The 16554-nt window shown below is 35.5% G+C and overlaps 1 protein-coding gene across 2 annotated transcripts in view; it reads left to right on the top strand.

The window, feature by feature from the left end:
• The window catches only part of PSME4 (proteasome activator subunit 4), a 112728-nt gene that overhangs the window by 34483 nt on the left and 61691 nt on the right, over positions 1 to 16554 (top strand). The window contains exons 4-11 of one of the 2 annotated variants that reach the window (XM_059187661.1): positions 5200 to 5265; positions 7991 to 8035; positions 9986 to 10135; positions 11265 to 11328; positions 11826 to 11900; positions 13442 to 13564; positions 15575 to 15667; positions 16225 to 16490. In XM_059187661.1, the coding sequence (XP_059043644.1) occupies positions 5200 to 5265; positions 7991 to 8035; positions 9986 to 10135; positions 11265 to 11328; positions 11826 to 11900; positions 13442 to 13564; positions 15575 to 15667; positions 16225 to 16490 (882 nt within the window). The remainder of the gene's footprint in view (positions 1 to 5199; positions 5266 to 7990; positions 8036 to 9985; positions 10136 to 11264; positions 11329 to 11825; positions 11901 to 13441; positions 13565 to 15574; positions 15668 to 16224; positions 16491 to 16554) is intronic. The other variant, XM_059187662.1, reaches the window with a different exon arrangement.

Below are 16554 nucleotides of genomic sequence, written 5' to 3'. Positions count from 1 at the left end.
CCCAGGCGCCCATCAAATAAATAAAATCTTTAAGAAGAAAGAGAGAGAGGGAGAAAGAAAGAAAAACTTTAGGGGGCGCCTGGGTGGCTCAGTGGGTTAAGCCGCTGCCTTCGGCTCAGGTCATGATCTCAGGGTCCTGGGATCGAGTCCCGCATCGGGCTCTCTGCTCAGCAGGGAGCCTGCTTCCCCTTTCTCTCTCTGCCTGCCTCTCCATCTGCTTGTGATCTCTCTCTGCCAAATAAATAAATAAAATCTTTAAGAAAAAAAAAAAAGAAAGAAAGAAAGAAAAAACTTTAGAGAAATCAGTTGGAGAGTCAGCCATACAGCAGTACTTTTCAGTTTTTGTTCCTCTGAGCTGTTCTGTGTCCACTGAATTTCTAATAGGGAATCATTTTGAATATTTAAAAATTTACTCTTCTACTTAAGTTTCTTTTTAGTTAAAAAAAAAGGGGGGGGGGTGGATGCCTAGGTGGCTCAGTGGGTTAAGTCTGCCTTTGGCTCAGGTCATGATCCCAGGGTCCTGGGATCAAGTCCCACAGCAGGGGAACCTGCTTCTCCTTCTGCCTGCTGCTCCCCCTGTTTGTGCTCTCTGTTTCTCTCTGACAAATAAAATAATAAATAAAAATAAAAATTTTAAGCGTTTCTATTTAGTGTACAAGTATAGCAAGTGTTTATAATCAAGGGATAAAGTTACAACTTCACAAACATTTTATTTCAGAAAACCCCTGAAAATCCTTCAATATGGCATGCTTTTGGCATTGGTATTTTGCTTTGAGTATTTTCATCTTAGATGTATTCTGACTCATTTTGAAACAGTTTTGTCAGCTGACTGCATGTGTTCATACTATTTTTAGATTACTATTTTTATAATCAAAAGTGAAAGGTTGCTTCATTTGTTAACTGTCTTTCAAGTCTTAAACTCATGTGCCTTATGTGTTTGTGTTTATTTGAAACTACAGCTTAGGGTGCCTTGCATTTCAATATGATTTTAAAAGCTGTTTCTGTATCTTTGAGCAAGGATTATTTAACTTTCTTCTTTCCTTTCTCCTTTTTCCTTATCTTCCTCCCTCCTTTACTTCTTCTGTCTTTCTGCTTTTATGTCTCAGGGGCAAGAGACATTTTTCACTCTTCTCTTTTCCTGGGTTCTACTAGAGAAACAAATTTAGGGTTTTGTTTTGTTTTGTTTTAATAATAAAAAGGACAATTGGAAAGCAGTTAGGTAGTTTGAACTTCATAACAACATAAGAATCACTTCTTGTTTATGTTATTTAAGAAGCATTTAAATGTTAGGGGTCTAGTTTTATTTCCTAAAATGATGTCCTAACTCACTTAAATTGGGGTGGCGTATTCCAAGTTATCAATGAAGACTGTTGCTAATAACAAGATGTGAAGGAATTATGCATAGATCAGCTTTTACAGATGGGCATGGACAATTAATATTTGGATTGGTATGTGTATATATTTGTTGAATTTTGTCACTGTCAGTTTGCTTTTTGTGAGTTGTTTGATGTTAACGGTTTACTTTTTTTTTAATTTTTTTTTTTAATAAACATGTATTTTTATTCCCAGGGGTACAGGTCTGTGAATCACCAGGTTTACACACTTCACAGCACTCACCAAAGCACATACCCTCCCCAATGTCCATAACCCACCCCCCCTTCTCCCAACCCCCCCTCCCCCCAGCAACCCTCAGTTTGTTTTGTAAGATTAAGAGTCACTTATGGTTTAACGGTTTACATATTTGCATCATGAGCAGTTTGGGCCTAGATAACTCAGTTTACTTTTTTAAAAAATAATTTTTTGAGATCTATTTTTCTCAATATATCGTTCTCTAAGGGGATCATAGAGTATTAAACATTTTCATTTATCATATTAATCTGCCTTTGGAGAAGCTTGATTATTTCCCTTTTCTGGTACTTGTTCTTAATGGTATTTGTTTCTCATTTGATCTGACAAAGGACTTTGATTTGGTGTTCTTATCCCTAAGATATAGCTAATCCTTTGTTCCCCCTTTAACACATGGAAGTGACATGTTCTTACTCTGCTGGGGGTTTCTTGACGCATGTGGCTACATTTCTAAGCTTAAGTTACTATCATCAGCTCAAGAATGATCTCTAGCCACACAATTTAACATAATGAAATGATGAAAGTGATTTCTCTGAGGATCTGTTGAAATTTAAAATAGTTTATGGTTATTTTGTTAATAACCCATGATTATTAATAAGGTAAATGGTGTGATTTTTTTTTTTAACATATAATGATTTGTTTGCCCCAGGGGTACAGGTTTGTGAATCATCAGTCTTACACAGTTCACAGCACTCACCATAACATGTACCCTCCCCAGTATCCATACCCCAGCCACCCTATCCCTCCCACCGCCCCAGCAACCTTCATTTTGTTTCCTGAGATTAAGAATTTTTTATGGTTTCTCTCCCTCCCTGGTCCTATCTTGTTTCATTTTTTCCCTCCCTTCCCCCACTACCCCCTGACCTGCCTCTCAAATTCCTCATATCAGAGAGATCATATGATAATTGTGTTTTCCTGACTTACTTCTCTTACCATAATACCCTCTGGTTCCATCCACATCATTGTGAATAGCAAGATTGCGGTTTTTTGGATGGCTGCATAGTATGCCATTGTGTATATATACCACGTCTTCTTTATCCATTCACTTGTTGATGGACATCTAGGTTCTTTCCATAGTTTGGCTGTTATGGACATTGTTGCTATAAACACTCAGGTGCACATGCCCCTTCGGATCACTACATTTGTATCTTCAGGGTTAATACCCAGTAGTGCAATTGCTGGGTCATAGGGTAGCTCTATTTTCAACTTTTTTGAGGAAACTTCATGCTTCACACTGTTTTCCAGACTGGCTGCACCAGCTTTGATGGAGTGATTTTTAACATGTTATCTGAGGGACATTCTATTTGCTCTTTTGGAAATACCACTTTCACTTTTATTTGGAAATGTGAAAATAGGTAGTCAGTTTTTATTAATGACTTTGGTAGTGTTTCTCCCAAAAGTTGTATCTGTGTTATAATGATCTTTCTTTGGAAACTGCTCTGTTGTTGTTTTTTTTTTTTAAGACTTTATTTATTTATTTGACAGACAGAGATCACAAGTAGGCAGAGAGAGAGGAGGAAGCGGGCTCTCTGCTCAGCAGGGGGCTCGATTCCAGGACCCTGGGATCACGACCCGAGCCGAAGGCAGAAGCTTTAACCCACTGAGCCACCCCAGTGCCCCTAGAAACTGCTCTTTTTAAAATTATTATTATTAAAGATTTTATTTATTTAACACAGAGAGAGAGCGAGATCACCAGCAGACAGGGCAGTGTGGGGCGGGGAAGCAGCCTCCTCGCTAAGCAGAGAGCCTGATGCGGGGCTCGATCCCAGCACCCTGAGATCATGACCTGAGGCTTAACCCACTGAGCCACCCAAGAGCCCCTTTTTATAGCATTTTCCAAAAATACTTAGTGCACACTTACCAGGCTTATTATCACTTTCAGCAATTATGTATGTTCTTTTTACGTGAGTGATCAGGATTATTACAACTTCTTAACACTAGCCATGGAGGCATACTTTTTCTGAAAGTAGTTATAATGAAAAATCAATGTTAATGCTACTTCAGTGATGAACGTATTATATTTTACTTAAACCTTTCTTCTGGAAGAATTATCTTGACCCTAGTTTCTTATAAAGTGGCTGTGAAAAATAAGTACTGGCTGATTTAACTATGCAGTATTAGGTTGTGAAAAATTAGATATAAGGTGCATCATGTTGATGAACTGATGGTTGTGCTTGTTTAGATATAGAGAAAGCAGGTAAAACTGAGATTTGGGGATGAAATGAAGTACATTCTTTTTTTTTTTTAAGATTTTATTTATTTATTTGACAGAGAACACAAGCAGGCAGAGAGGGAGGCAGAAAGAGAGAGAGAGAGAAGCAGGCTCTGCACTGAGCAGAGAGCCCGATGCGGGGCTCGATCCCAGGACCCCAGGACAATGACCTGGGCCAAAGGCAGAGGCTTTAACCCGCTGAGCCACCCAGGCGCCCCTGAAGTACATTCTTAAGAAAGAAAATATCATGTAGGTAATTACCATGAAGTTACAAGGAAGTTAAGGCAGAGGTTATATAGAGTATTTCAGTGTTGCACTTTCCCTTTTCATTTATAAAAAAAGCAAATATAATTCTGAAGCTAAAACTTAGTTCAAGAATTGTCAGGTGAAGCTGAAAGTACTTCTGGCAATGAGTGAGCAGTCCATACTTTCATCTCGAATATATCATTTGCTGTATATTTCTCTGGTTGCGAAGTGAATACTGCCCTGATAAATAGGTAAGACCAAGGTGGTAGCAAGCATAAACCTCCAGGTAACTGGTGTAACTGGAGGCTAAGGTTTTTGGCTCTCCTCAAACTTCTCTGCTACATATTTGTATTTGGTATTTACTTATGTCATCATACAGCGTAAGGAAATTATGGCCCAGAGAGGAAAAGTCCCACAAAGTCATTTGTTGAAACTGGGACAAGAGTTCAAGAACTGGTACAAGAACTTATTTTCTGCCCTAATAAATGGGGTGGAAATTGGGAGAAGAATTTCCTATGTTGATGTGATTTCCTAAATCATTAATAAGTGTTGAAAGACAGTAAAATAAATGTGAAAGCAAAATGAGCACAAAATATTAGTTCTTAAGGAGATTGAATTTGTTTTGGATAGTATGAAATAATAATTATAGTTAATAATTTTTATGCTTAATTCTGGGCCAGGTAACTGTTTTCCTTACATTATCTCATTTAATCTTTGTAACAGCCTTCTGAGAGGTAGGTATTATTACTATTACATAGATGGAAAAACTGAGGTTATAACGTTGAACTGAAAGTAAGTAGCAGAATTGGAAATCAAATTTATATCTATCTGACTCTAAGCCCAAGTTGCGAACTATTGCATGATATACTTATGGCTTTCTTTTCAACTTAACAAGCCTTTTTTAAGAGGAAGTAGGGTACGAGAAAACCCATCCAAAGCTTATTCCTTCTGTAGATCCCTTTTGATTTTTTTAAGTGTTTTGAATTGTAATCACTTTAGTATTGTAAATTTCCAACAATTGGGAAAGTACATAGTGATTATTCACTCCCTCTAAAAATTATTGAAATATAGTCCAGTAGCATCTAGCCTTAACCTTTTATTTTATTTTTAAACAGAAACATTGTTCCCTTCATCTTGAGAGATTACAAGAATCACAAAAGGTCACTATACAGATATCACAGGTTAGAGAGATTGTACCCTTTTCTGGATAAAGAGCATAAATCCATTGGCACAGGCCTTATATATAAGGAGGGGTTGAAATTGACTTTAGATGAACTAAAGCACATTCCTACATGCCCTATTCCTCTAATGAGTGAAGTGACAGCTATGAAGTATTGTAATTAACTTCCTATTCTTTTGAAGAGTGAAGGGAACTGGAGAAGACAGGTAGCTCTGCAGCCTTTTGACTGCTTCCTAGAATCATTTTTTACTTTATATGAAAGTTTGTTGGTAGAATAGAAAAGTTACCAGTGAAAACAGCAGATTTTCTGTGTTGTACTCTCAAACGAGTTGCCACAGAAACAGTAAAATAAATGTAAAGTTCACATGGACACAAACTTTAGAAACTGGTAGAATTACAGATCTTCTGCTTATTTCCTTGGACACAAAGTTTGCAATTTTAGATTTATCTTTTAAATCTGCATTTAAGTTGATCTATTATTTAGTTTGGAACTAGATGGTTCTTTAAACCTTGGCTATAAGTTGTTTCTAAATGGGGTTCTTCAGACCCAACGAAAAGAAGATCCAAAGATCTGTGCTCTTTGTTGCTCTGATAGAAAATGTTTATTGTGTATTGTAAATTAATAAATATAAATATGCATAAATATATATATGAACATAGAGCTTTTTTTTTTTTTAAGATTTTATTTATTTATTTGACAGACAGAGATCACAAGTAGGCAGAGAGGCAGGCAGAGAGAAAGAGGGAAGCAGGCTCCCTGATGAGGAGAGAGCCTGATGCAGGGCTCATGACCTGAGATCATGACCTGAGCCGAAGGCAGCAGCTTTAACCCACCGAGCCACCCAGGTGCCCCAACATAGAGCCTTTTAAAAGTACTTTGGAAATACCTGGAAGTAAAAATCATAGCTGTGGTCTTCAGGGAGTTTAAACGTAGCTGGAGAGAAGTTTACTCCTTTTTTAACCAGGTACTTAGATTTTCTCTAAACTAATTGTTTTTCAGTTTCTTAACTTTTTTATGAGAGAAGGTAGAATCACTCCCTTATAATCAGAGAAAATGTTCCATGTCTGTCTGGCCATATGGTCATCTTTTTTATTTTAGAATTATCTCATGTGTTGTAGTCTGGTTTCCTCCTCAGTTAATTTTTTTTTTTTAAAGATTTTATTTATTTTATTTGACAGAGAGAGAGATCACAAGTAGGCAGAGAGGCAGGCAGAGACAGAGGGGGAAGCAGGCTCCCTGCTGAGCAGAGGGCCCGATGTGGGGCTCGATCCCAGGACACCGAGATCATGGCCTGAGCCAAAGGCAGCAGCTTAATCCACTGAGCCACCCAGGCGCCCCCCCTCAGTTAATTTTTTTTTCAGACTAGTTTTGAAATTAAAAAGGATTTCTCATAATGAAATCATAGTTTTCTCTCTTGGTTGTATAATCGATTACTTGTGCTGTGTTTGGTTTGTGTTATTCCTTGAAATTTCTTTACAGATTAGTTCTTAAGTTTTCAGAGAAGTTGGATAGACTCTGGACTTAACAATTTCAAGAAGCTTAATGAGAAAGTATCAGGTGGAAGCACTGCCTGAAAGATACCCCTTTCCCTCATTTTTTTTCTTGAGATTTGGGGACTTATTTTATTTACTTGTATACATCATACTGTAAGTAGTCACACATTTATCTTAAAATCCCAGTCCAAAATTATCTTATGCCCATTGTTTTACTTGCATTTTATCTCTTGACTGTGATCTAATTAATTTAAATATTCCATTCTGGCCATGTATGTTTAAACCAGTACACAATGGCCTTTTCATTTAGACAAACATTTATTTAAATCCATACACAAATACTTACATTGTTTTCTTTTTTTTAAAATCCTTCTTCTTTTTTAAGATTTTATTTATTTATTTGACAGAGAGAAAGCGCACAAATAGGCAGAGGGGCAGGCAGAAGGAGAGGGAGAAGCAGGCTCTCCACTGAGCAGGGAGCCCCATGTGGAGCTGGATCCCAGGACCCTGGGATCATGACCTGAGCCGAAGGCAGTCGCTTAACTGACTGAGCCACCCAGGCGCCCCCTTATGTTGTTTTCTTAAATTCACTTGAACTACCTACAAAGTTGGAAAATAAATTATAGCTTTTTAATGTTACTCAACTAACTTTCTAAGTAGCTAGTGAAAAAGATGGCTCTTGGTATTTTTGATAATTGTTGCTGGCAGGAAAGTAACCTTGTAGGGTTATAGAACTCTCACCATTGGTTACAGAAAAATAGTTTCTGGCAGTTGCTGATATAAGCACACCAGATTTTGTCTGCGGTTTGTGTTTTGATGTAAATACACTTTAATAAAAATAAAAATTAGTTATTTGAAGTTTTAAGTCACTGAGCATACTTCTTGATGTGCTGTTAAGTGTGATCTTTGCTGCCTACTTTGTAAAGATTGAAAATGATTTGTTGTTTTCCCAGTTTTCTTAACTTTGGTTTAGAACAGAGAATGAGCAAACCAAGGGCAAAGGAAAGGGTAGATTACAGAGTTTAGGTAGTTAATCTTTAAAAGTTCTGTCTGGAAAAAAAAAAAAAAAAAAAAAAAAAAAGTTCTGTCTGTATGAAAGAGAAGGATTAGTTATTGCATGTACACAGATAATTTTTAAATGTGTGAGTATTTCTTAGGGATATTTATTAATTGGATTAGGTGCATTTTCAAAATAAACCAACCTAATTTATCAAATGGCTTTTTCCCCCTAGTTCTGTAGAAAATGTTCTCAAAACACTCGTGAAAAGCTGCCGACCGTAAGTAGCTTCTCAATTTATAAAACCTCTTTATTTTCTCTGGGCTTTTCCCCATCCCTAGTATGCTTTGAAGAGGAAATTAAAGGTATAAATCGTTTCTAACATTGTGATGTTAGTCACTGGGCACAATATATCATACTCTTGAACTGAATTATTCAGATTTCATTTATAAATTAAAAAATTTTTAAGTGGTATGGGTGTCAATTACCTATTATGAAGTTAGAATGCCATAATTTATATATAATTGTCTTTATTTGAAAGATTTTCCTGGAATATCATTAGATCAAAAATATTTTCCAAAATGAGCGTTACAGATATTGTAGTAAAATGTGAATAAAACAAGAAGGTGTGTAGACTTTTTAAAAAATATCTTCTCTTTCAGTAGAATATACAGAAATAGCCCATATTCTGATGTTTAAAGATAATATGGGTTGAATTTAGTTTTAATCACTTGAAGTCCAATTCTATGGACTTGAGGCACCTGGCTAGCTAAGTTAGTAGTGCATGGATTCTTGATCTTGAAATAAGGAGTTTGAGCCCCATGTTGAGCATAGAGCTTAATGAAATAAATAAAAAACCAGTTCTATGGGCTTGAACTATTATTAGGCTGTTCTAAAACTGCTTATTCAGCTGTGTATGGATGCAGTGAATTCCTTTCTATTTTATCATATTCTTATAATATGAGTTAAAGTTATAGATGGTTTTATAAATCAAGTATTTGTTGCTGACCTACTATATTCTCATTCTTGGGCAAATGTATTTTTAGGATATAGTTTCCCTTTTAAGATTGAGGCTTAAGACTTAACCTGAGTCATAAGCCACCAATGAGCTATCATTTCATGCTAGGCATTGACCTCTTGGCATGTGTTTCCTTACTGGAAATTGAAACTTCGTCGTCACTGGGGTACTTAGTGGTTTTTAGGTTCTTGGGTAATTCATAGAACACCCAAGGCTAACAGTTGACTCTGAAAAATTAGGAAGGAGAATTGATGTATGAGATATTTGAAGTCTGTGTTTTGGTTTTTGTGGTTTTTTTTTTTTTTTATTCCAACTGGTGACATAATGACCTGGTACATTGATGCTTGATGAATCCAAAGTAGTATTACTAGAAATGTAGTTTTATTTTTCACATTAATAAATGAAGTGCGATTCTAATTAATACAGATGGACAGAGATATAATTGTGTTAATAATGTGACATGTAGCCCAAACCTACAAGTGTATTTGAAAGGGTTCCCTCACTTTTTGCGCCATGCCCAAATCCAAATTTGTCATATGCTTTTTTTGTTATTTTAAACCTCCTTAATGGGTATTTGGTAATTATACATGGGTCCTCGTTTTCCATTTACTTCTGTTTTGTGTGTGGATGTACACTTAGATTTCCATTCTGTGAATATTCTCTACCCTAGGGGCTTTCCTGCCCATTTCATAGACTTGCAGAATGTTTGCACCTATAGGACCAGACAATCTAGTGTAGTCAGCTCTTATATACAGGAGAACTCTATGGTACAGTGAGAGTAAATGGTTGATCCAAATAAGCCTGGGCTAAGGTTCTCTTTCTCATTTCACCGATTATCCCTTTCTTATATAGACTGGATTCTCTGTGACTAGATTTTTTTTCATATTGCTATTATATAGCACACAGGAGAGAAAAATACAACCACATGTATAAATTTGTAGGTGATTTAAGTGACTTTGTATTTTATGAGTTATATCAGCTTTATAGCATTTTTCAAAGTCCTGTAGACAAGAAGAAAATTTATATTTTAGTGTGACAGGTATTTATTTTTGAGTTGCACAAGTTTGTTTAAATTTACTTGACATTTGTAGTGTATATTATACCTTATGAAATCCATTCCCTGTCTCCCCCTTTTTTGGTCATATGTTGGTCATATGTTGATGTTGTAGACCTTTTAGCCAATGATCAGATAAATACTTTCTTTTTTATTAGATACTTTCCAGCAGATGCCACAGCTGAGATGCTAGAAGAATGGCGGCCTTTGATGTGCCCTTTTGATGTAACAATGCAAAAGGCCATAACTTATTTTGAAATATTTCTTCCTACCTCCCTTCCTCCAGAACTTCATCATAAAGGTTTTAAGTAAGTATATCTATCTATCTCTCTATCTGTCTTGACAAATTATAGAATAGAACAAGAAGTGGAGATATGTAAGCTAACTTATAAAGCAATAATAAGTAAACAAAAATTGACCAACTTAACCATTGTGTTGATTACACTTGAAGTGTTTGGAGTCTGAAAGTTAAACATAAGATTGTAAATGAGGAGCAAATAATGCTTGTATGTCAAGCCAAATATGAGGGCTTAGTGGGGCACCTGGCTGGCTCAGTTGGTGGAACATGTGATTCTTCATCTTGGGTTTGTGAGTTTGAGTCCCTTGTTGGGTATAGAGGTGACTTAAAAGAAAAAGTAAAGCTAAAGGCTTTAACTTAAGAAATCAAGAGCGAAAGAATAAAAAATACAAAAAGATGTAGAATATATCAGTAAATAGGCAATGGTAAGAAATGTTAAATTATGTGGCGTTTAGGGAAAGGAAAAGTGTTTTCCGAAAACTTGGTTTTATTCATCACTCGTTTTTCTTAAGTCTTTTTTATAATTCTTTTTCTCCACTCATTCTAGTCTTTGCACTGTTTTTAAGAACTGTTTTCTCTAGATGACTCTTAAGTATATAGCAAATCCTAGAATGAAAATATTTAGGGGATCCTGGGTAGCTCAGTCAGTTAAATGTCTTGACTCTTGAATTGTGCTCAGGGTTGTGATCTCAGGGTGTGAGATTGAGCCCTGTGCTGGGCTCCACCCTAGGTGTGGAGCCTGCTTAAGATTCTTTCTCCCTCTGACCCTCCTCCCCTGTGCTCTCTCTCAAAGAAAGAAAGGAAAATATAAAGTAGGACTTCTTAAAAACACAAAAAGTGCCAGGACCATGAATGACCCAAGGAGAAACTAAGAGTTGGGCAGTAACTTGCTGAGCCAAGTGCCCCTAACAATGAAGTGTAGAGGTTTGATGACATGACTCTAGCATAAATACATTGCAAGGGGAATATTCAGACAGAAGTAGTCATTTGTTCCATTAAATTTGTAACATTCAGTATTATTTTTTCTAGGTTGTGTAGTTATCAGTAAGAATAATAGATTAAAAAATGCAAAGGATACCTGGCTTTGAACCACTTTCTATAAATCACTTGTTATTCATAACAACCTTTTTCTTCTTCAGACTTTGGTTTGATGAATTAATTGGCCTTTGGGTTTCAGTGCAAAATCTCCCACAGTGGGAGGGGGTGAGTATCCTATTTTTTCCTTCTTTGCTATCAGATCATTTGATAAGTAACCTCAGTTCCTTAGAATTGGCTTTTAGCAATGTTGTAATTGTCGATTTGCTGTTTCTAACAGAAATAGACACTTCTTTTGGTTTTATTGATACCTAGAAGCATGTGCATGTATTATGAAATGTAAGACTATTGTTTCCTGTTATCACTAGCATGTTGTTAGACACATAGTGGATGTTTCCTAAATGCTTATTAGATTAATATTTCTTCTGTTTGCATTGTGGATGATGCTTTGTCATTTCCCTTTCAATAAGCATTTCGGCTGCATTTGATTTTAAATGGGTAACAAGAAATGAGAATTCAGAGATTTTTAAAAAATGAGTCATAAACCGTATATTAAGTTGTGCTAATGATGGCAGCTGAGAACCAGAAATGGATAAGGGTATGTGACTGTGACACATAATAACAAGTGTATTTACTTAACTCTTTCTTTATTTGTTTACTTTCAGCAACTAGTAAATCTCTTTGCTCGATTGGCTACAGATAATATAGGGTACATAGATTGGGATCCGTATGTACCAAAGGTAATTAAGAACTTTTGAGTATACAGCATACAGTAACACTGATAGCACTTATTGTGTCTTTAAGTAGTGTGTTTTGTATGCTAATCCCTAAAGTATTTCTTGACCACTAGTAAAAACATAACAGTTTACCAGGGTAGATCATTTATTTTCAAAAACTAATTGCATCATACAAAAGTAATCACAGGTGTGATATTTTTCTTGCCTATATAGGACATGAAATAGAAGTTTCAGAGTGAGTAATTTAGAAAGTACTAAGTATATTATTCAGGGTATCTTATATTCATACCTTTCAACAGAGTTTGGGTATTGTATTTGATTGCTATTCTAGAGTGTTCTCTACTTTTTAGATCACATTTTACTAGAGTAAACAAAGCTAGAGTGTCTCTAGGTGCAGTGTTCTTAACATTGCAGCTTCCGGATTGTTTCTCCTGCAGTAGGTCTAGGAGGGCTGGCATGGGGCATCCAGGTGATTCTGATGCACATGCTGACAGTAGAGCAGGGCTGGAGAGCAACAGCAGACAAATACTCTGCTTACCTTTGCTGCGCTGTCCAGTAGAAACTAAGGAGGAAAAGTTATTTTCTTCCACTGTTGGGCTCCCTGTTACTAACGACAGATTTTAAATATAAATTCAGTTATATTAAAATGCAATTGTTAGGGGTCCCTGGGTGGCTCAGTCAGTTAAGTATCTGCCTTTGGCTCAGATCTTGGTCCCCAGGATCCTGGGATGGAGCCCTGTGGTGGGCTGTCTGCTCATGGGGGAGCCTACTTCCTCTTCCTCTGCCCACTGCTCCATCTGCTTGTGCGCGCTCTCTCTCTCTCTCTCTCTCTCTCTCCCTCCCTCCCTAAGAAATAAGTAAAATATTTTTAAAAAACAAATAAATAAAAATAAAATACAGTTATTAAATTAGAGATGAAAATGCAAATTCCTGGGGAAATAACAGTGATAGAATTTTGAAAAGGAAAGTAATCCATTAGAAGATAGGTATTTGCATTTTGTATTTTCTTGGCATGGAATGAGAGTGTAGGAAAAATAGTTTTATATGCATTTAGAGAAACAAGAGTCAAAATATTTCATGTTGAACTGTACTTACCTACTTTTTACCTTTTTATGTGTAAACTATATCTCTTTTGCTTGCTTATGGGTACATGGATACAGCTGCTTCTTACCCACCCCTTTTTGACCTCAGTGTCATTTGAAAGAAAGTAAATAGGGACGCCTGGCTGGCTCATTCATTAGAACATGCAGCTCTTGATACCTGGGTTTTGAGTTCAAGCCCCATTTTGGGTGTAGATATTACTTAAATAAATAAACTTTTAAATAATGAATAAAATTTAAAAAATTTTTTTTAAAAAGTAGATATTTCTATGTAAATTTTATGGAATAAAGCTATCAAATGCTTAATTTTATTGGTAATTTTGCTTAAAACCTGATCCAGTGAGAATATATCCAATAGCAAAAATATATATAACACTTCAGTTATTTAAAGAGTTACTTGATACTTATATATATTTATCCTTAGTTCTTTTTTTCTTTTTAAAGATATTTACGAGAATTCTGAGAAGCTTGAACCTCCCAGTGGGAAGCAGTCAAGTGTTAGTCCCAAGATTTTTAACAAATGCTTATGATATAGGACACGCTGTGATATGGATCACCGCTATGATGGTTTGTAACACATTAGTTCATCTAAATTCTTTGTTAACGATATGGAAATTCTGTTTAATCACATAAGGCTATATTAGTATCTTAGTTGGTCATTTGAGTCTTGGGTATTTTCTGATGTAGTAAGCTAATGTTTATCAGACCCAGCATATAGAAAAACACACTATTTCTCTAGCCAGTGATTCTTAACAATGGAGTCAAAGTTTAGAGTTTTGAGAGATTCAGAGTGGATAGCAGTCTTAAAGGTCAAGAACCAGACTCACAAAAGGTCAAATTGATAATGAAAATCGTGGAATTAGAATTTTGCATATGCTCAGTACGAATGCATTCAGTGTCGAAGATGACACTGAACACAAAGCTTATTAAACAAACGAAGTAATCTTGGTGATGGGAGAAGTATGGATGATTATTGACATCCTTGAAGGGAAGTAAAAATACATCTGCATGCTTGGGTTTCAGTGTCAATTTGCAGATAGGAATATTAGAACAATTTTATACTATGATTTTCTGGATTGCCATTTATTTTGCTTCTACTGCTGTCCCTTTTTAAAATTATTATTCTGTGTTTGATATTTTCTCCCAGGTTATATTGTTTGGTTGGTTTTTTTCTGTGGAAAAGGCAGGATGGTTGTGAGAAGTTTAGTTCTTAAATATTATTTTTAGATTAAAAAAAAAAGAAATTCATTCTCCATTCTCCCTCTGTTTTTGCCCTTTCATTATTAAACAGGGAAAATCACATTTTCTTTCTTATACCCCATAAGAGCAAAAACATTTGGATATTTACTGTCTTACATAAGCAATGAATTGGAATTCATTTTTTAGAAGCCACAGAATTATATCATGATTAATATCAGCTTATTTTAGTTAATATTGCTGCTCTTTCTCACAGTTTTTCCCACTGACAGTTTAATTTTGTGTTAAATATGAATATTGAATATAATAAATTTTAATTATTTATAAATTTATAAATATACATTAAAATGCTAATTACTATGTTAAAATATTGGCATTTTTGTTGGGGTTTTTTTTGCTATGGAATTAGGATCTCTTTATTAGTCGACCTATTCTCAATTGGGAATAGGTACATGGATTTCATTTGAGCAGGAAGATGTGTTCTTAATGTAACTCAACAGTCTGCCTTAGGTCTCTGCTCTTTCTTGAAAGAACATCCTGAAGAGCACCTGGGTGGCTCAGTTGTTAAAGCATTTGCCTGTGGCTCAGGTCATGATCCCAGACACCTGGGATCAAGCCATGCATTGGGCTCCCTTGTCAGTGGAGAGCCTGCTTCTCCCATCCCTCTGCTGCTCCCCCTGCTTGTTCTCTCTCTCTCTCTGTCAAATAAATAAAATCCTTAAGAAAAAAAGAAAGATCATGAGAAATGGAAGATTTTAATACTAAATTGTAGTTCTTTAGGGCTATCAAACTTGATGAATGATAATTTTTTTTCTTCATTTTTTTTTTCCACCAGGTTGTATTCTTTGGTGTATTTGTTTTGGTAATAGATTAAGAAAATTTTTTCTTTTGAGTCAAAATGTGGTCAAATATAACAGGTTTAATAATTTGAAACATTTAGGAGTAAAAATAAAATATTTGAATGTATTTATGTAAATCTCACTTCTTCATTTCCTGCATTAAGAAAGTCACTTCTTAAATCCTTTAAGGAATGCTTTTTATGCCTGATTTACCACTCTTGGTTATTTTAAAACAGTCTTAGTGACAAAAGTTATTTCATGGCAGAAGACTAAAATATGCTGATACTCTAAATTGAAAGATCTCTTCACTTATCTAATTTGGTGTCAGTTGTCTTTATTTTTAGTAGAGTGTTTTAAATGGAAGATTGTAAGAAGTTCACTGGGGAATTGTTTTTGACTCTTACATTGGAGTAGAATTGGTTTTTGTCAGCAGAATGGATGTGTACCACGTTAGAGAGGTATATGTAGGCTTGGGCCTATTGATTCCTTCAGTTTTCCAGTGTACCATGGATACTAATATTTTGTACTTTTATTTGAATAGGGTGGACCAAGTAAACTAGTGCAAAAACACTTGTCTGGTTTGTTTAATAGCATCACATCTTTTTACCATCCCTCAAATAATGGGCGCTGGCTGGTGAGTACGTTCATTTTTCATTGTAGAGTTTGGAAATTTTTAAAGATATGGTCACACATTTCTTTGAAAAAAAAAATGGTTACACATTACCTATTGTATAAAACCTTTAATACATTTTCTGTTCTTCATATAAATTTGGCTATATATAGGTCATTACGTTCAAATTAAGTTACCATGTTCATTGAACATAAAAATAAATGGAGATAATACTAGTCCAATAACTGGTGACAAAATGTCACATTCTGGCAAGAGAAAGGAATATCAGTTGTGGTTCTGTTTTTTTGGTTTTTTTCCACATTGCCTGGTTAAAATGGTTTTTCATGTAATGGAAAATTCATCTGGTGTTGGAAATTAAAATTGATGTTTGAAATGCATTTTTATTATCAATAATTTAATTGATAATAGCATTTTATTCTAGCTAATTATGCCATTTACGTCTTTGTAATAGATTGTAAGAGTGTTATTTTAAGAATCTTTATTTGGAGACTAGAAAGGAGCCATAAATATCTGTGTGGGAAAGAGAACCTACCTTGGACTTTCTGCTTCTGTGTCCCCAGAACAAGTTAATGAAACTACTTCAGCGGTTGCCAAACAGTGTTGTTAGAAGATTGCATCGTGAAAGATACAAGAAGCCTTCTTGGTTAACTCCTGTGCCTGATAGCCATAAGCTTACTGATCAAGATGTTACAGACTTTGTACGATGCATTATTCAACCTGTCCTCTTGGCTATGTTTAGCAAAACTGGTAGTTTAGAAGCAGCCCAGGCTCTGCAGAATCTTGCACTCATGAGACCGGAGTTAGTAATACCCCCTGTACTTGAAAGGTAAGTGGAGTTTTACATGTTTGGTTGAAGCCTTAGCTGTGGCTGCAGCTGTTCTGGTTATCCC

This window comes from Mustela lutreola, chromosome 9, assembly GCF_030435805.1.
Source record: "Mustela lutreola isolate mMusLut2 chromosome 9, mMusLut2.pri, whole genome shotgun sequence".
Lineage (NCBI taxonomy): Eukaryota > Metazoa > Chordata > Mammalia > Carnivora > Mustelidae > Mustela > Mustela lutreola.
Note: the sequence above shows the minus strand (reverse complement) of the source record. Positions and strands in the feature narration are given on the sequence as shown.